The sequence below is a fragment of the Zalophus californianus genome, chromosome 11 (genome assembly GCF_009762305.2).
Source record: "Zalophus californianus isolate mZalCal1 chromosome 11, mZalCal1.pri.v2, whole genome shotgun sequence".
NCBI lineage: Eukaryota > Metazoa > Chordata > Mammalia > Carnivora > Otariidae > Zalophus > Zalophus californianus.
The window spans coordinates 44167378-44191090 of NC_045605.1; the positions used below are offsets into that span (position 1 = coordinate 44167378).

Below are 23713 nucleotides of genomic sequence, written 5' to 3' on the forward strand. Positions count from 1 at the left end.
CCACTAAAGGTTTTCGAGTCTGTGCCCCATCCCCAGCGCGCAAGGCTGTTTGCTGACCGGTGGTGTAGGATCCCCATGGCCAGGCACCCTCCCGCTGCTGTTTATCCTCCAATATCTGCCCACAGAATCATGGCTCCCCGCTTTTCACCTCAAAACCAACCGCCTGCGATATTCTGTTTGTAGAGATCCAGATCTTCTTACATCTCAGGCTGGTTTTGTGGGTGCTCAGAGTGGTCTGGTAGATATCCAGCTCAATTCTGGGGACCAGTTGAAATAGGGTCCCCTACTCCTCCGCCATCTTTCCTAGTCCTCCAGATTCTGTACTGGATGCACCCACAGTGGCCGCTGCCTGTGCTCACGGACCTGAGGAGGAGGAGGAAGAGGAGGATGCTGCCGCTGCCCCACGGCCACTGAAAGCCCGCTCAGCCCGAGCGCCCAGCCCAGTCTGGAACCCTCAGTTTGTTTCTCAGAGTCCATAGTCTCTCATGGTTTGTCTTCCCCTCCCATTTCCCCCCTTTCATTTTTCTCTTCCTACTATCTTCTTCTTTTTTTTTTTAACATATAATGTATTATTTGTTTCAGAGGTACAGGTCTGTGATTCAACAGTCTTACACAATTCACAGCACTCACCATAGCACATACCCTCCCCAATGTCTATCACCCAGCCACCCCATCCCTCCCACCCCCCACCACTCCAGCAACCCTCAGTTTGTTTCCTGAGATTAAGAATTCCTCATTTCAGTGAGATCATATGATACATGTCTTTTTCTGATTGACTTATTTGGCTCAGCATAATACCCTCCAGTTCCATCCACATTGTTGCAAATGGAAAGATTTCATTTTTTTGATGGCTGCATAATATTCCATTGTGTATGTATATATATATATACACACACACACACCACGATTATTTCTTAAGAAGATGAGAATGATAACAAAAACATAATCCAGTCTGAAACTTGTTGCAACAGATATGTACATAACCCTGTTAGAATAATGTTAATTTTCTCCACTATTGATTATTTACTGGAAATGAAAGTATAATGTAGAGTAAGTGCTTTAGTACATAGCACTAGTTCATGAATACACGGTGATGTATTTTAGAGGAAAATAATTTTAATTTCAGTTTATTTCTACAATAGTATCTTGAGTTTTTACTATATCATACAAGTAGAGAATAGGCCTCAGATTTGCAACACTAAAATATGATCAGGGTGCCAGGATGGCTCAGGTAAGCATCTGACTTTTTTTTTTAAGATTTTACTTATTTATTTGAGAAAGAGAGTGCATGCATGCATGCACGAGCAGAGGGGAGGGGCAGAGGGAGAGGGAGAAGCAGACTCCACACTGAACCTGCCTGATGCAGGAGTCGATGCAGGACTCCATGCGGGATTTGATTCCAGGATACTGGGATCATGACTGAGCTCAAAGCAAATGCTTAACCAACTGAGCCACCCCGGTGCCCCATCTGACTCTTGATTTCAGCTCAGGTCATGATCTCAGGGTCGTAAAGCCCCATGTCAGGCTCCACACTGAGTGTGGAACCTGCTTAGGAGTGTATGTATAGATAAATATATGTGTGTATATATACATATATGTATATATGTATACACATAGTCAACTTGCTCTTCAGGATTTTACAGTGCTATGGTGGAGACCGAAGCATAGATATATAGCATGATAAAGGTGAATAGTGCAGGATAAAGAAAATGCTGTGGGGTCACAAGAAAGAGTCATGTTTCAGCTGGGAGGCCAGGGAACATTGCCCCAATATAATGACATTTCAGGGCACAATTGTAAGATGCATAGGATTTCACTGAGCGGAGTGGGAGAGAAGATGGGGAAAGAATTCGGGCTTTGGGAGCAGAGGTATGAAAGGGCAAGAAAATCAAGAAAATCATTGTTTTAGAAAGAATAAGTACTCCCGTGTGGTTTGACCATGGAGTGCGTTGAAGGAATTGACAGGAGGAGTTTGGAAAGGTGGTTGGAGCCAGTCTCCTTGTGTGCAGTGTTAATAAAGGTGTCTGTTTCTAAGCATGTAAGAGTCATTGAAGGGCTAAAACAGTAGAGCATACTGGTAATGTTTACATTTTGAAAGTGGATTCTGATAGAAATAGAATTTTAAGACTTCACCTAGGGAGTGTTTAAAAACAGACTCCTGGGCCCCACACAAAACTAGAAGAATAAGAATCTCAGAAGAGCAGGACCCAGGAATGGGTATTCTTTAAATACCTAAGAGGATTTTTCTTTACAGCTTTATTGAGATATAATTGGCATATAACATTGTGTAGATTTAAACTGTACAACATGATGGTTTAATATACTTATATATTTCAAAATGATTACCACAATAGGATGAACACCTCCATCACCTCACATAATTAGCATTTTTTGGGTATGTGGTGAGAATACTTAAGAGCTACTCTCTTAGCTACTTGCAAGTATATGATTACCATACTGTACATTAGATCTCCAGAACTTATTTATCTTATAACTGGAAGTTTATACCCTTTGGCCAACATCTCCCTATATCTTCTACTCCCAGTCCTGGCAACCGCCTTTCTACTCTCTTTTATACAAGTTTGGCTTTTTTTTTTAAAGAGAGAGAGACAGAACACATGAGTGGTGGGGGTAGGCGAGGAGGGGCAGAAGGAGAGGGAGAGAGAGAATCCTAAGCAGGCTCCATGCCCATCCTGGAGTCCAATGCGGGGCTCGATCTCATGACCTGAACTGAAATCAAGAGTCAGATGCTTAAGCGACTGAGCCACCCAGGTGCCCCTACAAGTTTGGCTTTTTTGGATTCTACATATAAGTGAGATCATACAGTATTTTTTTCTCTGACTTAATTCACCTAGTATAATGCTGTCATTGCTTTTGCCCATGTTGTTGCAAAAGGCAGGATTTCCTTCTTTTCCATGGCTGATAATATTCCACTCTATGTATATACTACATTTGCTTTATTCATTCCTTCACTGATGGACACTTAAGAGGTTTCTAGGTCTCAGTTCTTATGAACAATGCTGCAGTGAACATGGGGGTGCAGACAGCTCTTGAAGATGGTGATTTCATTTCTTTCTGATGGATGCCCATCTAGTGATTTCTTATGCTGCCAGAATGTCTGAAGACCTGTGTTTATATTTATTTTAAGGGATAGTAGGAGTGACAAGAGCTGAGATCCTGAGAGCCTCAGTGAGGAAGCTGTCAGGGCTCCCAGTGAGGGCCTGAATGGGAGCAGTAGCAGCGCTGATGCGGGTAATCAGGACCTGCTTCAGAAACAGAAGCATTGGTAGAATGTTGGAGACCCTTTAGGCAGAGGGGTGAGGAAAGAGTCAGAAGATGACTTGAAGGTACCGCTCTGGGAGGGGGCAGTGTTACTAGTGATGCTAAGAACTGGAGGGAACACCTGGGCTGGGTGTAGCAGGTGAAGAGCGGGATGCCTGCATCGAGGAGGATGACTAGAGGGCTTCCCAGAGGCAGTAATGAATTTAGTTTCAGGTGTCCAAACCACTATTTTACCAATGAGGAGAACTGAGGTTCAGAATGGTAGAGCCTCACTGAGCTCACAGAGCTATTAGGTTAGTGGTGGAGTGGTAAAAGAATGTGCCCAGGTTAACAGAACACCAACTCACTTCCTCCTGTTATTTCTATGCCTATGTAGAGGATTCCTGGCTTGGTTATGCCCACTGAGAACATCTCTAGAGTACTAATTACCAAGTGAAAATACCATTAAATACACATTATGACTGTATTGCCTGTATACATTTTTAGCTGAGTCTGTGACACAAAATGGACCATTTAAGGCTGTTGGGAGAGAAGCCAAGCATTGATATACTAGGAATATTTTAACTCTAGAAGCAGGAAAGCAGGAAGGGACCTTAGAGGTCAGCAAGAACAAATTCATTTTACATGTGAGGAAACTGAGTCTCAAAAAGAGAAATGCATTTGTCTAAGTCTGCACGGGTAACCAGTGATTAGGACAAAGACCCATGTCTTCTGGCTGTTCAATTTATTGCCTTCTGCAGCAAGATTTTCCAAATGATTACTGCAGCCATTGTATTAACTTTTGTGATTCGGTTCATTGCTTTGTCATTTAACTTTCCTGGAAGCTGGACACTGAATCATGAGTCACATTGACATGGCCATGAATGTGTGTGTAGAGTCTAAGAGAAATGGGAACCTACACATGGTGAATTGGATCATTTTCGGCGCAGGCATCCAGTATGACACGTCTTAGTTTAGAAGTTCCTCAAGGGCAAAAAACTATGTATTTGCAGCACAAAACACAGAGCCTGGACCATATTAGCTATTCAGTAAATGTGTGTTGAATGAGTGATCTAAGCCCCCTGGGAATTTTTGAACTATGTTTTTTTGTTTGTTTGTTTGAAGTAAATTACCTATGATAAATTCATCAGGTCTCTACATTGCCCATATGTAGGCACTCATGAAAAGTCACATGGTTCTCATTCTTTTAATAAGAAACAGCGGAGAGAGCTATCAGCTGACAAAGTAAGGATAAAATGTGAGCACTGGAAATGCCCTTGTCTGAACATGACCTCTTGCCGGAACACCGGATATACAAACTTTTCAAGTCTGAGGGCCCAGTGACCTCAATATACAAAGATCACTTTTTTTCTCCTTGTTCCTGATCTAGCACACTTACCCTCACAAACTCAAACACACACAGACACACACACAAACACACAGATTGTCCTTTTTGAATTCCTACAAAGGTGTTAAGCCTATACATTGCTTTTTTGCATAGTCTTAAAAACGACCCTTTGCCATATATTTGAACTGTAAAAATCTTTCTTCTTGAGGACCTCCTTACTCTACTATGAAAACCTCTGGACAAGCAGATTATTGAATAACTCATGACTTTGCCTTTCATCTGATTAGTTCCTGCAAGGGATCATAAGACAACTGCACAAAGCCCAGAGGCCTTCAGAGTCCTGAATGATCACAGAGGGCTTTTTTTCCCCCTATCTTCCTGAAATGTCATGGCCATCCTGAGCAGTATCAAAGGGGATCACTGTTTCTATTAGGAACCAAAAAAGGAAAGGAAATAAAAGAAATTTAAAACTTATTTGGGAGAAATGAAAGTTCAACTGCGGGTTGTGTGTCATATGAAGAGTATTATGCCACTTTCTTTCATTGGCTAGATGATTGTGGGGGGACAAAGAAAAGCTTCTGTGGTAAAACCCGTGTAAGAAATGTTTTAGGGTCGCCATGTGCTGTCCCTTACAGAATGCTCTTCTCTCCACTGATACAAGTATGAGGCTCACCCACTAGGACCACTAGGGCACCAAACTTGAACTGCGTCCATTTTCACTAAGTAAGTGCTCATGGATCATGTCCTCACAATCTGCAATGCTCATGCCCATGTGACTATAACAACCTGCAAAGAGTTTTTTTTTTTTTTTTTTTAACGATTTACTTATTTATTTGACAGAGAGACAGTGAGAATAAGCAGGGGGAGCTGCAGAGGGAGAGGGAGAGGCTCGATTCCAGGACCCGGGGATCATGACCTGAGCCGAAGGCAGACACTTAACTGACTGAGCCACTCAGGTGCCCACAAAATGTGAATTAAAACTCACCATCACAACACCTTGCGCTCAAAGTTAGTGTGAAGTGTTCTTAGAGATGTTGACCTGGACCTGGTATCTTCTTAGATACCCACCAATTTCGTCATTTTATTCTTTTTGCAACAAGTTGGCTTATTAAATACAGACTTCACTTTGCTTTAATTTATATAACTTTGTAAGACTCTTACCATAAATAAATGACCAAATCAGAATAAAAGGCCTTTGTGTGGTCCTACACTTCTGGAGTTTTGGGTTCAAAAAATACAAACCCAGTCTTCATTATCTTCTGTCTTCAGCTACTACTAGTGGCTAGAGTTATAAGCAAAAGGATTCATTTCATTTTATTAATCAGCAGAAATCCCAGCATTTTTTTGCCATAAATTCTGCTTTGGAACTCTGATTTCACTACCTACATCATATTGTCTTTCATAATTTTTAACATGCTGGAGAAAGTCAGGGAAATCTCAACGGCCAGTTAGTTCTACAGTCCCATGCTGGGTGCTTTCCATATGTTCATTCATTTCATCCACACGACAGCCCTGTGAGGTACACATTATTGCTGCCATTTTGCAGATGAGGAAGGCTAACCTTAGAGTGTTTAACAAACTGACCAACATTCACTTAAAAAATTAAGAATCAGAGCAAAAGTGATTCTAGCTGATTGGTCTAAATAAGACCAATGCCTGCCTGCTTCTCTCTCTCTCTTCTCTGTCCAAGGGCTTTTCTTATCCAATAGATTGTAGACTACTTAAGGCCATCTAGTTTACTGTTGTATTCCAAGCATGTAGTCCGGACACTGGCATCAATATAAATATCTATTATCTGTTTAGTTGCGTTGAGTGGGACACCCTCGGTACATAAGCCTGGAGGAGAGATAGTCTAAGACTAATGATTTAGTAGTTGAGAGTATTCAATGTTGGCAAATGACTATGGGCTCTGGGTTCAAAAAGATTTGAATCTCAATTCGGATTTGAATTCCAACTTCCAAAGCACACCATCTGTATAATTTGAACAAGTTACTTAGCCTCTTGAGGTCTCAACATTCTCACTGTAAAATGGGGATAGTAATTTTACCTTCATGATTATTTGTGTAAACTGCATTTCTGATGGTTAGTAGATACAAATAAATGCTAGCTACTACTACCCTTAATTGGATTGACTTTGGGTGCCTTTTAACATATTACATAATTTAGTTATATTTATTATGTTTATAATTTATCACCCACTAAAATATAAGCTCCATGATGGCAGGGATTTTCATGTTTTAATCATTGTATCCCAAGTGCTTAGAGCAGTTTTGTCCAGTAGAACATTCAGGGATAATGGAAATGTTCTATACTGGAGTCGTCTAATCCTATAGCCACTGGCCACATGTGGTTACTAAACACTTGAAATGTAGGTAGCTAGTGTGACTGAGGAACTGAATTGTAAACTCTATTTAATTTTAATTAATTAAACCTAAGTAGCTGTGTGTGACTAGTGGCATGCTGTACTAGCACACTTCTAGAACCTTACATGATATCCAGAAGTTTTAGTAAATAGGTTCTTGTTAAATGAATGAATGCCTTCTGGACTCAAAGATCAAAAACAAAGCTGATTGACTGTATATTCAGCTCACTCTAAAGATGAGCACTGAAGAACTTTCCTGAGTGATCTGCTCATACTGGAGGCCTCATGAGGTTCCAATATGTGATTTTGTTTACAATTGTAATAAGGTTTTGATTTCTATTTCTTTTTGGTGATAGGTCAAGAAAGATTTGGAAACATGACAAGGGTCTATTACCGAGAAGCTATGGGTGCATTTATTGTCTTCGATGTCACCAGGCCAGCTACATTTGAAGCAGTGACAAAGTGGAAAAGTGATTTGGACTCAAAGTTAAGTCTCCCTAATGGCAAACCAGTTTCCGTGGTTTTGTTGGCCAACAAATGTGACCAGGGGAAGGACGTGCTCATGAACAATGGCCTCAAGATGGACCAGTTCTGCAAGGAGCATGGTTTCGTAGGATGGTTTGAAACATCAGCAAAGGTAATGTGAACTTAAAGGAGAAATGCATTAGGCAAGAGTCAGAAAGAAAATAATCATATAGTCATTGTCATCATCATCATGATATTAATATGTGTTTGTCTAGTGATTTATAGTTCCCAGATTGCTTGAAGCTCTTTCTCATCTCAAGGGGATGAGTGGGCAGGGCAGAAATTACTATCCACAATTTAAGATGATTTTGGCTAAGAGAGCAAAAAGCGACTTGTATGTGGTCTCAGTGATAACGGTTAATAACTGTGTTTGTTTATTGAGTGCTTATTATCTGTCGGGCATATTTTATATGCATTTTCTCATTTAGTCCTCACACAACCCTATTAGGTAAGTATGATTTTAGAGTAAATGAAAGAAATGGGCCTCGCATTCAATGTCACTGCCTTATCCATATGTTAATTAATTTACTCCATCAATATTTAATATGTTCTTCTGTATGCCAGGAATTGTGCTTTGCCCTAAAAATGAAAAGATGGCCAGAATGTGGAACTATCACATTGGGAATACTGGGATAGTGGAGTGAGAGAGTAGACAGCAAGTGTAATTGCGAAGAACATCATGTTGTTTGGCACTTCTCATTTTTCTGGGGGGCAGAGGAATAGCAGGATGTGAGGCAGAATCAGGGCTGGAAGATGAAGAACCCTATGTGGCATGATAAGGATTATTCTTCCCATTCTTCCCCATGCTGCTATCTCATTTGTCAGAGGCATGGTTTTTGCTCTACTCCCTTTTGTTTTTGCTTATATTTTTGTATCTCAGTATCAGAGAGAGAGAAAAAAGCTTTTATAGTAAATTTTGAAAGTTAAAAAAAAGCATATATTAAAAAAATAAATGTTTCACTGTATTTTTCTGCTATTTCCTGTGTGCATATATTTTACATTAATGTATATGAAATAATTTATGTTTTATATTTATAAATGAATTATATATTGAAATAGATATATATTTATATAATATCTATTTATTTTACATATAAATATATAAATATATTTTACATTACTAGGATTGCATTCTGTATAGTTTTATATCATAATTTTCCCATTTTTATTTATTGTGGAAAACATATTAAAGACTTATGGAGCACAGGCACTGTGCTAGTTGCTTGGGATTCAGCTGTGAATAAGATAGGCATTGTCTCTGTACTTATGGAAATCACACTAAGGCCTTATTGCAAATCATTTGAGAATGGTTCAAAAATATAATGTGAATGGATGTCATTCAAATAGACTGAGGTGGAATCTCTGACCCATTTTATGCTGGAGAGCAGAATGGATCTATTTTCCCCAAGGACTAGGGAAAGATAGACAGGAGGCAGATCAACCTAGAGACTGAGTAACATGGTAGTCGTTGCATTCCTATGGGAAAATGGCAAGGCTTTGAACGAGGGTAAATGCTATAGGGATAGGAAAGAAAAACCTGATTTGAGACTCTCACTGAAGTTTTTTTTTTTTAAGGTAATTATTTATTATTTTGAGAGAGAGAGCGAGAGAGAGCAAGCACAAGCAGAGGGAGGGGCAGAGGGAGAGGTAGAAACAGGCTCCTCGCTGAGTGGAGAGCCCAACACGCGGCTCGATCCCAGGACCCTGGGATTAGGACCTGAGCCAAAGGCAGACAGACACTCAACCAACTGAGCCACCCAGGCTCCCCTCGCTGAAGTTTAAACACCAACGGGGATTAGGCAACTGCGTGGGTTGGGGGATGATGGAGATGGAGAAGAGGGTGGTGGTGCCACTTTCTTGGTCATAGCTGGGATGCTTTTTTGTTCTGGCCACATGCCCTGGATGGTCTCAGTGTCTGCCTCCTCTCTCTGGTATCTCTGAGCTGGCCTGTGCCTGGAAGTTGCTACTTCCAGAAGTTCCTGGGTTTTTTGCCTTCCTTTTTGGAGCCACAGCACACTAGTATGCTTTTTCTCCTTCTCTCTTCCAAAACCCTTTGTTTCCCCTATTTCTTAGGATTTTTCCTTTGATTCAGAACACAGTGTCCATCATTTGCTGTTGTCTTTCTAATTTTCTTGTCAATGAACGCTTTTGGTTTGTTTGTTTGAGGGATGATTCCAATAAAGAGATGAATGTAGAGCAAAACTCACAGGTCTGATGAGGTTACAGAATTTTGAAAAATATGACTTTGTTTTTTGAATGTGGGGCTTGAACTCATGACCCCGAGATCAAGAACTGGGCAGAGATTAAGAGTCAGATGCTCAACCGACTGAGCCACCCAGGCACCCCAGAAATATGACATTTTTTATAGTTTGATTTTTGGACGTTAGGCTTTTTTCATTTTAAATGGCAAAATGCATGTGAATTCACCTATTCTCCTTATTCCTTAGCTCCACACTCAATTTTATTCTATGGCTTCTGCATATTCCTTCAAATTCCTTTCTTTCAAAAGAATTGCTTTTCTGCCTGGAAACTCCAGGTACAGGTGTAGAAGAGTAGGATTTTAGAGAAATCCTTTTCTCAATACGTTATTTTCCATCTGAAGGGCAAACTGGAATGAATGACTCATCTATTTGGTGAGGGAGTCTTCCATCACTCACTCATTCATTTATTCAACAAATGTTACTGAACAGCTGTTATGTACCAGGCTCTGGGAAATATAGCAATGTATAAAACACACAGAATCCTGACCTCCTGGATAATGATAAACAATAAAGTATAAGTAAAATATATAGGGTGTTTGAGGAAAAGTGTTAGGAAAAAAAAGAAAGAAAGAAGGAAAGAAAAAGGAAAAGAAAAGAAAGAAAAAGACCTATGAATTTGTAGGGAGGACTAAACTTGCTTGTGGACCAAAGAACCTCTTGGCCATTTTCTTTCACCTCACTCTGACATTTCTTGCTTGACCGCTACAGTCAAACTCTGCTTAAGAGCATGAGGTTCATTAACTTAAGGCCTGACTGACCTACTGTACTTAGATACGGGATTTTTAATCCTCCAAATCCCTGCCAGTGTAAACTTTGAAGAGAAGCTTTGTACAAAGAGAGGGTGGAGGGATTTCACAAGCCTGAAGTACGCTGAAATGCTAAAGAGGGTACAAGGCCTCATTGTACTGCATTCAACATCTTCCCTCCAAATGTACTGTTATTGAAATTGTCCTGAATGTCTAAATAATGAACATGTCTTCCCGGTGCCAGGTTAGTATTCATCTAGAATCTCAGGAACAATACTGCAGCGTTGAGGCTGGAGTGTCAAACTGCTCTAAAAGTCTTTTTAAAAGATCTCTGATAAAACTGATAAAACTCTGCTTCCTTTCTGAGGATAGTATCACAGCATTTGCAAATAGAGGGCCAGATCAGACTATCTACCTGAAGACAAGATGACAGCATTTGGAGACTACGATCCACTCCTTCTTTGATTACAACATTTGGGATCAGGGAACATTTCTCATAGAGATCTTTCTCTTAGAAAGTGAATCTACTAATAATTAAAGTCCTTTTGTGTGATGTTGTAATCATTCATTCTGGTGATAAACATCTGATTTCATTCTTTTTACGTCTCTAAAACTTTGAATGCGCCAAAGGCCATGATCTTTGGCTTTGACCCCATAGCCATGTCTTGCAGCAATCCTGTGGCTTGGCCATTTCTGAAGCTGAAACTTGCAGGGTGGTAGAAGAGTTTGTCATTGGGACTAGTCTCCTTCTTGCTGCTGAAACTACTGCTGAGGGAAATTTGCCCTCTTGCTCTTTAGTCTTCAGGAATAACTTTCCATGAGAGTTTTCATGTCTCATGGCTGTTGCTGGAACATTCATGGTAGCCTCTGGCTATGAATTAAGAGCGAAAAAATAAAATGTATGCTACTAGCATCTCTGATTTTTTACATTATCTCTTCAAATATTGAAACCAAAGGAATAAAAGGAAAAACTATCTCTCCTAAGTTGAATTTTCTTTAGTTTTCAACCTTTGCATTCTTTCCCTTTCTCAGCTGCATTTACTTGAATTCCACCTGTGGATTCACTAGGGCCAGATAATATATACTTGTGATCTCATGTCCCATTTTCTAAGGACATTCATGGTTTATCCTGCTGTCCTAGCATAATTATTGTAACACCCCCATTCCTGGGTTGTAATTTAGATTTACATAATCATCCTATAGATCAGGAGCTCCAGTACATCTCACTGTCCGCATTATACCTGAGTTCTAATAATGTCTATTTTATGTATTCCTGTGCCCAAGCCCAGTCTTGACAACACATTTTGGTAGATTTGTGTCTTTAGGATGAGAGCCTTGGTCTGTTCTTGTTGGACCATCCCCAATGTTGGGAGTCCTATCTTCTGGGGCCTTCTCAGTGGCCGATGGGGTCCTGCTACCTGCTGACCCATTTACCTGGTATATTGGTGGTAACCATGGCCTGAATCTCCACCAGTTGCTCCTTTAAGGTTCACTTTTATGGCCACACCCACCCACCTTCTAGGGTTGTTGAGAGCATTAAGTGACATAGGTATATGTTATGCGGATTACACATATACACCATACCTACCCCTCAAGCATAACATCCCTATCCCCTGTTCCTGCAGCCCATCTACTGGTCTGGATGTCACCGTCCATACTTAGCTCTGATGCACATAGAAGCTACACTCGGTAGAAGGGTCTGTTTCTATATCTCAGCTCTTTCCAGGCTGTTCCATCCTGCTTTTAGGGTGCAATGGCTCATGGGTGGCTGTGTTTAGAAACAGGACACCAGGAAAATGCCTGGGAAATAGTGGAACAGTAATATCTATCCAATGGTGGTGACAGGAACCAAGGTCACAGACCTACAGTGCTCCTGGCTCATGGTCCCCTCCTCCTCGTGTCCTAGTCCTAGCAGATTTCTATCCTATGTATAGTGACTTTTTAGGCCCCTCCTCTTGCTCAGAATGTTCTAAAATCAATGGGTACCCCAGGAAGAAACTTTCTTACATTAAACTCCACTCAATTTTAGTATCTTCCTGCAGTTAAAAAGAAAAATGTTGATGTGTGTCCTTCTGGGGGAAGGAGTATACTCAGCAGTGCTCTCCATAAGAAGTTATTCATTTTTTACAGGGAGGAGGTGGTGGTCCTCAGTGTAGTGATATTTTTCATGTGTTTTGGATTTCTAGCAATTATTACATATGTTTGCTATCTTTGGGGAACTTCTAGCCATAGTAGGCTTATCTCCCCAGGAGGAACCCATAAAACTTTCTTCTTTTGCTCTCTTTGCAGCCAGAGCATAGGCATATGACCTAGATTCCATCAGTCATACTGATTGAGCAACTAGACGAAGAAGGTGCAATACAAAATCCATTTTTTGGTGGGGGTGGGGGTGGGGGGTAGGTAGAGGCAGCACAGGCCTCTATCCTTGGGAGACAGCAGAGTTTGCAGGGTCCTGTGCTTGACCTAGAAAGAGAATCACTACTGGCCCCGGGGACAGTTGAATTCAAGTTGAGCTCCTAGAAGATTTGCGGATTTTTAGGACCCAGTGCTCAATGGTGGCTGGCAGCTGTATCCTCATCAGGCCTGTTTTATGTGGGGTTTGAGTTTTTGGAAGCTTAGGTTTGAGCCTATTTCTTTAGACTGTTGAATAATCCTGCAAGCTACACAGTATCTCTTGAATAAACTATTCCATATTTAGCCAGCTTCAGATTCTGTGTCTTGCAACCAAGAACCAGGATTAATATACATGGTCAAAGACATTTGAGAAAACAAACCTGAACGACATTTTCCCTTGCTGCGGGACTTCTCGGGGCTTTGATATTCAAATGTGCATTCTGAGTCTCTCGTAAGAACCATGGCTGTATTTCTTGCTGTTTGCTATATGGGACCCTCATGCAAAGATTTTTATGCATATGAACTCATTCAATCCTTAGCATGAACCTATGGAGTAGGCTTTATTATTATTCAGCATTTGAAAGAAATAAAACATTGAGACATAGGTGACTTCTCTAAAGCTGTATAACTACTATCTTATTTTTTTTATTCTAACATACTCTTTTTGTTATTTCATATGTTAACATTTCAAAATCAAAATATGCCCTAGAGCCACTGTAGATTTCTAAAATGATGGTGTGCCATACAAATAATGGCTTTTTCTGGTATCTTCTCCAAGAGGGGACTACACCATGCAGAAGTTCCTAAATATGTTTGATCATGTACAAACAAAATAGTGGAACATGCTTAGGAAATGCTGGTCTAGAATTCTCATTTAAAGGGAAAGTTTTCTGTGTTTCATTGTTTACTGAGTTCTTTATTGTTATTATTATTATTATTACTCTGCAGGCTGAAATATGCAGCAGTTAAGACGTGGCTAATTTTTCTGGAAGTTGCTTGAAGAGTAGTATCACATATCATTTATTTTATAGGCTTCTAGAAAATAGGCACTTAGAAACATAATGTCCTTATACAAATTGGAAATGCATAGATAATTCACCTGGGTATGGGTAGAGACTCATTCTAATTCATTTTTTAGTGGGTTAAGTATAGAACACCATTTTTAAAAAAAAACTTTTATTTTTAAATTGGGTAGTAGGCCATCTCTGATTATTCCCATTTTTCAAATGTCAAACCATGAAAAAATTCTTGACAGTCACTGGTGCATTCACTGATTCAACACAATTTGTATTGAGTGACTATCCAGGTCTGTCCTATGAATGATGTATATTAAGGCCTTTCTGAGTTCAGAGCGTGCTATGAGGTGTTAGTTCTTATTCTTAAAATGTTAGAATTTCCTATAGGAAATAGATATTCCAGGTTTTAGGCATCCATCGCCAAAGAATTTAAATGAGGCTGTAGGATGTGCCTTCACTGATTTACTTGGTCCCAGCACATTTAACCTTGGATGTTTAGCTGATTTGATGAGAGTTGTCTATACTTAGGGACATAAAAGGAAGGGCCCAATCTGAAATCCAAAATCAGAGCAAAGTTAGAAGACATCATTTAAAGGAAATGATGGCAGGGTGCCTGGATGGCTCAGTAGGTTAAGGGGCCAACTCTTGGTTTCAGCTCAGGTCATGATCTCAGGGTCCTGGGATTGAGCCCTGTGTCAGGCTCTGCACTCAGCTGGGACTCTGTTTGAGATTCTCTCTCCCTCTCTCTCTGCCTCTCCCCCTGTGCACTCTCTGTAAAATAAATAAATATAAAGGAAATGATGGCGGTGTTTAATGATAACAACCATTTCATATGATGAACTCCAGTCTGTAGTACAACCATTTGAATCATTGCTTCTTTTTTTTTAAATTTTATTATGTCATGTTAATCACCATACAATATCATCATTAGTTTTTTTTTTAAGGATTTTATTTATTTATTTGACAGAGAGAGACACAGCTAGAAAGGGAACACAAGCAGGGGGAGTGGGAGAGGGAGAAGCAGGCTTCCGTGGAGCAGGGAGCCCAATGTGGGGCTCGGTCCCAGGATCCTGAGATCATGACATGAGCTGAGGGCTGCCGCTTAATGACTGAGCCACCCAGGCACCCCACATCATTAATTTTTTTTGTATTTTTTTATTTTATTATGTTAATCACCATACATTACATCATTAGTTTTTGATGTAGTGTTCTATGATTCATTGTTTGCATATAATACCCAGTGCTCCATTCAGTACATGCCCTCTTTAATACCCATCACCAGGCTTAACCCATCCCCTTACTCCCTCCCATCTAGAACCCTCAGTTTGTTTCTGAGTCCATCGTCTCTCATGGTTCATCTCCCCCTCCGATTCCCCCCCCTTCATTTTCCCCTTCCTACTATCTTCTTCCTTTTTTTAACATATAATGTATTATTTGTTTCAGAGGTACAGATCTGTGATTCAACAGTCTTACACAATTCACAGCGCTCACCATAGCACATACCCTCCCTAATGTCTATCACCCAGCCACCCCATCCCTCCCACCCCCCACCACTCCAGCAACCCTCAGTTTGTTTCCTGAGATTAAGAATTCCTCATATCAGTGAGATCATATGATACATGTATTTCTCAGATTGACTTATTTCACTCAGCATAATACCCTCCAGTTCCATCCATGTTGTTGCAAATGGCAAGATTTCATTCCTTTTGATGGCTGCATAATATTCCATGGTAGATATATACCACCTCTTCTTTATCCATTCATCTGTCGATGGACATCTTGGCTCTTTCCATAGTTTGGCTATTGTGGACATTGCTGCTATAAACACTGGGGTGCATGTGCCCTTTTGGATCACTACATTTGTATCTTTGGAGTGAATATCCGGTAGTGCAGTGGCTGGGTCATAGGGTAGCTCTATTTTCAACTTTTTGAGGAACCTCCATACTGTTTTCCAGAGTGGCTGCACCAGCTTGCATTCCCACCAACAGTGTAGGAGGGTTCCCCTTTCTCCACATCCTCGCCAACATCTGTCGTTTCCTGACTTCTTAATTTTAGCCATTCTGACTAGTGTGAGGTGATATCTCATTGAGGTTTTGATTTGGATTTCCGTGATGCTGAGCGATGTTGAGCACTTTGTCATATGTCTGTTGGCCATTTGGATGTCTTCCTTAGAAAAATGTCTGTTCATGTCTTCTGCCCATTTCTTGATTGGATTATTTGTTCTTTGGGTGTTGAGTTTGATAAGTTCTTTATAGATTTTGGATACTAGCCCTTTATCTGAGATGTCATTTGCAAATATCTTCTCCCATTCTGTCAGTTGTCTTTTTTGTTGACTGTTTCTTTTGCTGTGCAATGCTTTGAAACTAGAACTCAATCACAAGAGGAAAGTCGGAAAGAACTCAAATACATGGAGACTAAAGAGCATCCTACTAAAGAATGAATGTGTCAACCAGGAAATTAAAGAAGAATTAAAAAAACTCATGGAAACCAATGAAAATAAAAACACAACTGTTCAAAATCTTTGGGATACAGCAAAGACAGCCCTGAGAGGAAAGTATAGAGCAATACAAGCCTTTCTCAAGAAACAAGAAAGGTCTCAAATACACAACCTAATCCTACACCTAAAGGAGCTGGAGAAAGAACAGCAAATAAAGCCTAAACCCAGCAGGAGAAGAGAAATAATAAATTTCAGAGCAGAAATCAATGAACTAGAAACCAAAAGAACAGCAGAACAGATCAACGAAACTAAAAGCTGGTTCTTTGAAAGAATTAACAAGATTGATAAACCCCTGGCCAGACTTATCAAAAAGAAAAGAGAAATGACCCAAATCAACAAAATCATGAATGAAAGAGGAGAGATCACAACCAACACCAAAGAAATACAAACAATTCTAAGAACATATTATGAGCAACTCTATGCCAGCAAATTAGACAATCTGGAAGAAATGGATGCATTCCTAGAGATGTATAAACCACCAAAACTGAACCAGGAAGAAATAGAAAACCTGAACAGACCTATAACCACTAAGGAAATTGAAGCAGTCATCAAAAATCTCTCAACAAAAAGAGCCCAGGGCCAGATGGCTTCCCAGGGGAATTCTACCAAACATTTAAAGAAGAATTAATACCTATTCTTCTGAAACTGTTCCAAAAAATAGAAATGGAAGGAAAACTTCCAAACTCATTTTATGAGGCCACCATTATCTGAATCGTTGCTCTGACAGATTCTTAATGCCTTACAATGAAAGATGGAAATTGTTTCTTAAGTTGAGGGTAGTGTGAGTGCAAGAGCCTCAAACTCAAGCTACTTTCCTAAGTAAGTCTAAATTAATAATAATATTTTAATTTTTATCTTTAGCTAAATTGGTTCTCCAGAGGTTTTCTATGTCTGTGCTTGTAATTTCATAGATAATCTGAGATCCTACTATGACTAAAACATTGTAGGAAAGTAGATATGGACCCTCAGAGGATATCATCATAGCTTGGTGTGCGGGAGGCAAGGTGTGACATATGTCCTTCTCTCCTGCATGGTTCCCAATTTCATTACTTAAAGCTTAGATCTTTCCCATCTTACACTTGGACAATTTTAATAGTGTATCTCCAGACTTTTCTCATGGTGTCTGTACTCTATGGTGCTAAAAACTCAACCTACCTACTATAATATAACCCGACTTCTGTAGGCTCTACTTCTTGATTCAAATTTAGACACCTTAGAGCAGGGATCAGTGTATAGCCTGTAGCCCAGGTATAGCCTGCCCCCTATTTTGTAAATGAAGTATTATTGGAACACAGCCATGCTCATTAATTTATGTTTCTGGAGTCAGCTTTCCACCTGGATCTTGATCTCTAACCAAGACTTCCTTCCCATACTTCAAACTTCATATCCTTCTGGATCTCTACCTGGATATCACCCAGACAACTCTTTAAACCAATACATCTGAAACTAAATTCATTAGCTTTTCTGCCCATCAGATCATCTGATGTGGAGACCTCACATCCACCTGGACATCTAAGCCATGGTCCCTGAGAACCAGGTTACTCACCCTTCAGAAACCCCCCATTCCTGAGCATAGAAAACCCCACAGTGAGGTCTTTTCTTGACCCTCCAGGCCTGTCTCTGGCTACCTTGTTCCTCCGTTTGTCCCCTGGTGATACTAAACTGCATCACATCCCCTGTCACATTTTGCTATTCCCCCTGACTGGGCCATGCTTCCTAAAGTTATGTACCTCTCTCTCAATTCTTCCCTTAGGACTTGGCTCAAGCACTCTCCTTTACTGACTCTCAGGTAGTTTCCCCCATCTCTTGCCACAGTTATGTTAAGGTTCTTTCTCTGGGTGCCTGACCCCTGCACTGCACTGGGAAACCTTCCAGGTCATCCACCAGCTCAGTGGCTCGCACATGCAGCGTGGTCCTGTGGTTAGTGGTTATTGGATGCAACAGAACTATTTGCTGCACTCCTTTTCAAGGACTCTTTCAGAAGATTCTTTTACTGTATTATTCTTTTCCCTACCCTTTGTGGAGGTATTTCTGTCCTTAGAGAGCTGTGCAGAAGCAGAAAAATTAATTTACTGCTGTATTTCCCAGGAAGACTCCACCTTATACACACCTTTCATCTAGAAAGCACTATAGACCCTGCACAGCAGGGAGGCTGTAGTGCCCTGCCGTGTGGAGGGGGAGCAGAGAAGGAAAATGAAGATGAGGGAAATAACCCTCCTTTCATGCCTTGGTCCCTAGACTGGGAACTGCAGGACTGTTTACTTGGTCATGCCACAAAGCAGCCCACAAGAATCTCCCATTAGCCTGTGGATCTTATTATCCAGCGTATTCCTCCTTCACACCCCAGGACCACAATTTAGCAGTTTTCTCCCCATTGAAATTCCTGTCATCTTGTTTATAGCCATCTCTCATTTTCTTTAGTTACTGTCGTTTGAGTCATGCACAATGGCTATCATACTGGTTTTTTCTTACTACTAGTAAAATGGAGTTCCAGAGAAGCTTTTCAATGATTTTCATTGGAGAAACCAGGCCGAGACTTCAGATCTAGTCCAGAACTCAATGCAGTGACAATGATTTTTTTTTTTAAAAGCTTCATTTATTTATTTGAGAGAGAGAGTGAGAAAGCACCAGTTGGGCAGAGAGCAGAGGGAGAGAATCACAAGCAGACTCCCCGCTGAGCATGGAGCCTGGCTCGATCTTACTACCTTGAGATCATGACCTGAGCCAAAATCAGGAATCGGATGCTTAACTGACTGAGCCACCCAGGCGCTCCCGGTGACAATGATTCTTGAGGAATTGTACATCAGGAACTCCTGAGGAGCTTGCTAAGGTTGAACATGGCTCAGCCCTGCTCTGAGGTATCTGGAGGGGCACAAAATGTATGTTTTTGAAAAATAGTCCTTTGGTGATTTTGATACGCACCCTAGTTAGGATGCCTTGTGTTATACTTTTGTTCATTCATTCACTCATGTATTCATTCATTCATTCCTGAAGTAGTCCTTGAATAGCTACTATGTATTTATATAGGCACTTTGCCAAGCAGTGGGGCACTGATGCTAAAGGGCACAGATTCTTCCCATTAAGAGGTTCCCAGTCTCAGGGCGCCTGGGTGGCTCAGTTGGTTAGGCAACTGCCTTCGGCTTGGGTCATGATCCCAGGGTCCTGGGATCGAGTCCCATGTCGGGCTCCCCCTGCCCTACGGGGAGCCTGCTTCTCCCTCTCCTCTGCTTGCCATTCCCCCCTGCTTGTGCTCTCTCTCTGTCAAATAGATAAATAAAATCTTTTTTAAAAAAAAGAATTTCCAGTCTCCTGGGAGGAAACTCACATAAACAAATAATTATAATACAGTATCAATTGAAGGAAAGGCTGTTACCTCTGCCCAAGAGTAAAACAGCTTCCTTGTCACTAAGGATGAAAGAGTCCCCAAAGGAAGATCCAAGAGGGACTAGTGAGAGGAACTCCTTTTAAGGGATGCTATGCATAGGGGCATTGGAAGCCACTGTTAGGAGATCCTGCGTATTCTTAAAAGCAAAGACAAGTTTTAATCTTTATTCTAAGATATCTTTTTTTAAAAAAAGATTTATTTGAGAGAGAGAGAGAGAGAGAGCAGGAATTGGGGGAGGGGCAAAGGGAGAGGGAGAAGCAGACTCCCCGCTGAGCAGGGAGCCTGCCTTGGGACCCGACCCAGGACCCTGAGATCATGACCTGAGCCAAAGGTGGACGCTCAACCAGCTAAGCCACCCAGGCACCCCTCTAAGATATCTTAAGTAAGAACATGTCACTGCTGCAGAATTAATAGCTTTATCACTTATCAGAAAATTGTCAATACCAGACCACAAAGAATCTTACTATTAAGAATAATAGTGAAACTTCATATTAATGAAACATACTCTTACTCTTCTTACCAGGCCTTGTCCTAAGTGCTTTGTTTCATTTACTTCTCACAAACCCTTATGTACGAGGTGCTGTTATTATGCCTGTTTTACAAATTAAGGAGCTGAGGCTTAGAGACATTGAATGATTTACCCATGATCATATGGGTAGCAAGTGGCAGAGTCAGAATTAGAACCCAGATCCCTCTATTCAAAGCCCTTGTTGTTGTAAATCCACTACATTATCCATTATGTTCAGATTTCTAAAGATGTGTTAAAATCTCTTGAATGTTGCTGCACATTTTCTCATTCTTTTAATTCTTGAGTTTCTAATTGGAATATTTTGTTTCTTTGAAATCATTTTTTCAGCGTTTTGGTAAGTCTGCCATGTTTACCTAGAAGGTACACGTTCTCTTTTGTTTGATTGTCTACTTCATTTTTGACTCAATCTTAGTCATTATATAATTTAATTCATTAGAGTTTCTTTTAAAATTAGGGCTATTTTATCCTCATTTTGTAATGTGGAAACTAAAGCACAACAGGATTTAAGTAACTTATGCAAAGTCACACAACTAGTGAGTCTCAGAGCTAGGATTTACACGCAGGTCTGATTGATTCTGGATATGGCTGGTGTTTCCTATACCAGCATTGTACCTTGGAAAGAAGAACAACAGGCACAAGCCCTGTCTCCTCTGTCAGAACCATTCTAGGAACGGTTGCTTCCTGTGTCAGTAGGGGTTTTGTTACTAAGACATATTTGCCTTCTCCTTCCCTGTGTTACTTCATTTTTTTTCAGTATTGATTTTGTCTGTGTTTTGTGGTCCTTTACCTTCTTTGATGTGTCTTGTTTGCCATCTTTGAAGTAAGTGGCCTTCGATTTGTGGGCAGCAGCCCTGCTCTCCCAAGGCCTCCTGTTTCATCTTTGTTTGCTTCACTGACTAGTGAGGTATTGATTTCTTGGGCTAGCCTGCTGGGATTGGAGGAAAAACCAATATCCCATTACATATAAATGAGAAGCCACGGCAGCTTCTCAGCAGCCTGTTCATTGACCTAACATGCTAGGACACTATTCAAAGACTAGGTTAGCTTGATGTGTCCAGGGATATCCTGAAGTGATTAGATTGTCCCAGGCATAAGGTAGAAAAGCCAATGACAGAAAAACCAAGGGTTGTAAATCTATTTCCTTGAACTAAATGAGAAAGAATCATCTTTCAAGAATCATTTACCTGTCAGAGGTTGCTCCAGGGGAAGGAAGTTCTCTATGGAGAACTTTTCTCATTCTTGGTTCCTTTGAATTTTCTAGGGTAGGCACAACCTTTGTGAACCATAAGACAAGTCCTCTGGGTTTTATGTTCCCCAGGGTTCCCAAGATAAAAGAGAGGGTGTCAGCAATGGGGTGCCTAACATTACCCATACAATATGTTTCTGAAACACTGTGTGTAAGTCCCATTTTTTAACAGTACCTCAAGAAGCTCATTATGACCACTCTTCCTGGGTGAGTTCCTTTGGGAAGAGAATTATCACCCTGCGGCTCATCTGGTTATAAGTTTAGTTCTTATGTTTCAGATTTTGTAAAGGACAGACATGAGCAATAATGTCAAATGATCAAGGTCTAAAGAGATCTACTGTTACCACAGTAAGAGAAGCCCATACTTAACCCCCAAATTATCATGTCATTATATCTTCCTCCACCATTGAGTGGAAACACGGGAAAAGAAGATCTGGAGAGTACTTCAAAATTATCTTGTGGTCTAACTACTTATTTTATAGTTTCATTCATTCATTCTTTAAATAGTCACTGAGCAGGGATGCCTGGGTGGCTCAGTTGGTGAAGCGTCTGCCTTCAGCTCAGGTCATGATCCCAGGGTCCTGGGATCGAGCCCCACATTGAGTTCCCTGCTCAGTGGGGAGTCGGCTTCTCCCTCTCCCTCTCCCTCTCCCCCTGCTTGTGCTCTCTCCCCCTCTCTAATGAATAAATAAAATCTTAAAAAAAAAAGTCACTGAGCACCTCTCCTATATGTGACAGACACTGTTTTAGGCACCACAGTTATACTAGGGGACACGACAGATAAAATCCCTGCTGTCTTGGGGCTTGCATTATAGTGGTAGAGACAGGTAATAAAAAGATGAATAAGTGCAATGTATAGTTTGTCAGCAGAGCTAAATGCTGAGGAGAAAATTCAAGCGGGGGAGGAGTGTAGAGCTTGTGTTGTGCATATGCATGGGATACAGGAAAGAGTTCAAAGAAAGGAGAGCACTTTTAAGCAGGTGACCAGGGAAGATTTCACTCTACTCGAAGGTGTTGTTTTGTTTGTTTGTTTGTTTGTTTGTTTGTCAGAGAGGTGACAGGAGTCATGCTGAGTCTTTGGAATATTGTAACAACTTTGGGTTTTGCTTTGAGTCAGATGGGAAGACACTGGGTTTGATGAGATATGATACAATATTTAATTTAAACAATCATTCGGGTGGTTATGTTGAGCCTAGATTGTTGTGGGAAAAACTGGAAGCAGGACATTAGCTGGGACTTTTTTGTAGCATCTACGAAAGAGAAATTGTGGGACGTAGTCAAACTCGACATGTAGTTTTGAACAGGTGGAAGATGGGATTTCCTGACAATTTGAATGGAGGTTGTGCAAGAAAGAGAGGATTTGGGGAGGGCTCCATGGTTTTTGGCCTGAGCCACTAGAAGAAGAGAGCTGCCATTTTCTGTGATAGGAATTCTGAGATGTGGAGGGGTCAGTGGGGAGATATTGAGATTTAGTTTTGTATATATTAAAATCTAGAAGACATCTAAGAGCAGATGTCCAGTAGAGGGTTGTGCATGATTCTGGAGTTGAGGAGAAAAGTCCAGGAGGCAGGTCAGAGGACCAAGTACTGATCTCTGGGCACTCCCACATTCGGATGAGAAAATGAGACTGCACAGGGTGGAAGTAGGAGAGGGCACGGGTATTTTCCAGAAAAGCTAAGATTGGAACTTAGTGAACTCTTCTCAGCATAGAACCCTAATAAGATTACATGTAAGTAGCCTGAAATTTCATCTTCTTTTCCTGTGCTATTCCCAGTGGTAAGGTGGGAAAATGATGGACAAAAGAGAAAAGATTACACAGCATAGGCTCTCTCTTGAAGTCATCAAACTTGGATTTACTTGCTACATTTCTGCTAGTGGTGGGTCTAAAAAGCAAAGTAGGAAAGTGATGAAATAGTTCTCTCCCTCAAAGCTATCAACAGTGCTCTTTGTTTCAAGTCACTGGGCGGTCTAACCTAGGCCACAGTGTCCAGGGTATGATTGGTTTTAGAAAGGTGAGAGATATTCAAATTGACCTCTGAGAGCAATGATGCAAACTTAGGTTTCATTTACAAACTTTGTAAATTAAGTTCATCATGTAGACTGCAAGTCAGCTTTAATTTGCCAAGAATGTTCAAAATGATGA

The 23713-nt window shown here is 40.7% G+C and overlaps 1 protein-coding gene across 1 annotated transcript in view; it reads left to right on the forward strand.

The window, feature by feature from the left end:
* Nucleotides 1-23713, forward strand: part of RAB38 (RAB38, member RAS oncogene family) — a 79182-nt gene that overhangs the window by 22824 nt on the left and 32645 nt on the right. Inside the window, exon 2 of the mRNA XM_027579776.1 lies at nucleotides 7328-7608. Coding sequence (XP_027435577.1) covers nucleotides 7328-7608 — 281 coding nt within the window. The remainder of the gene's footprint in view (nucleotides 1-7327; nucleotides 7609-23713) is intronic.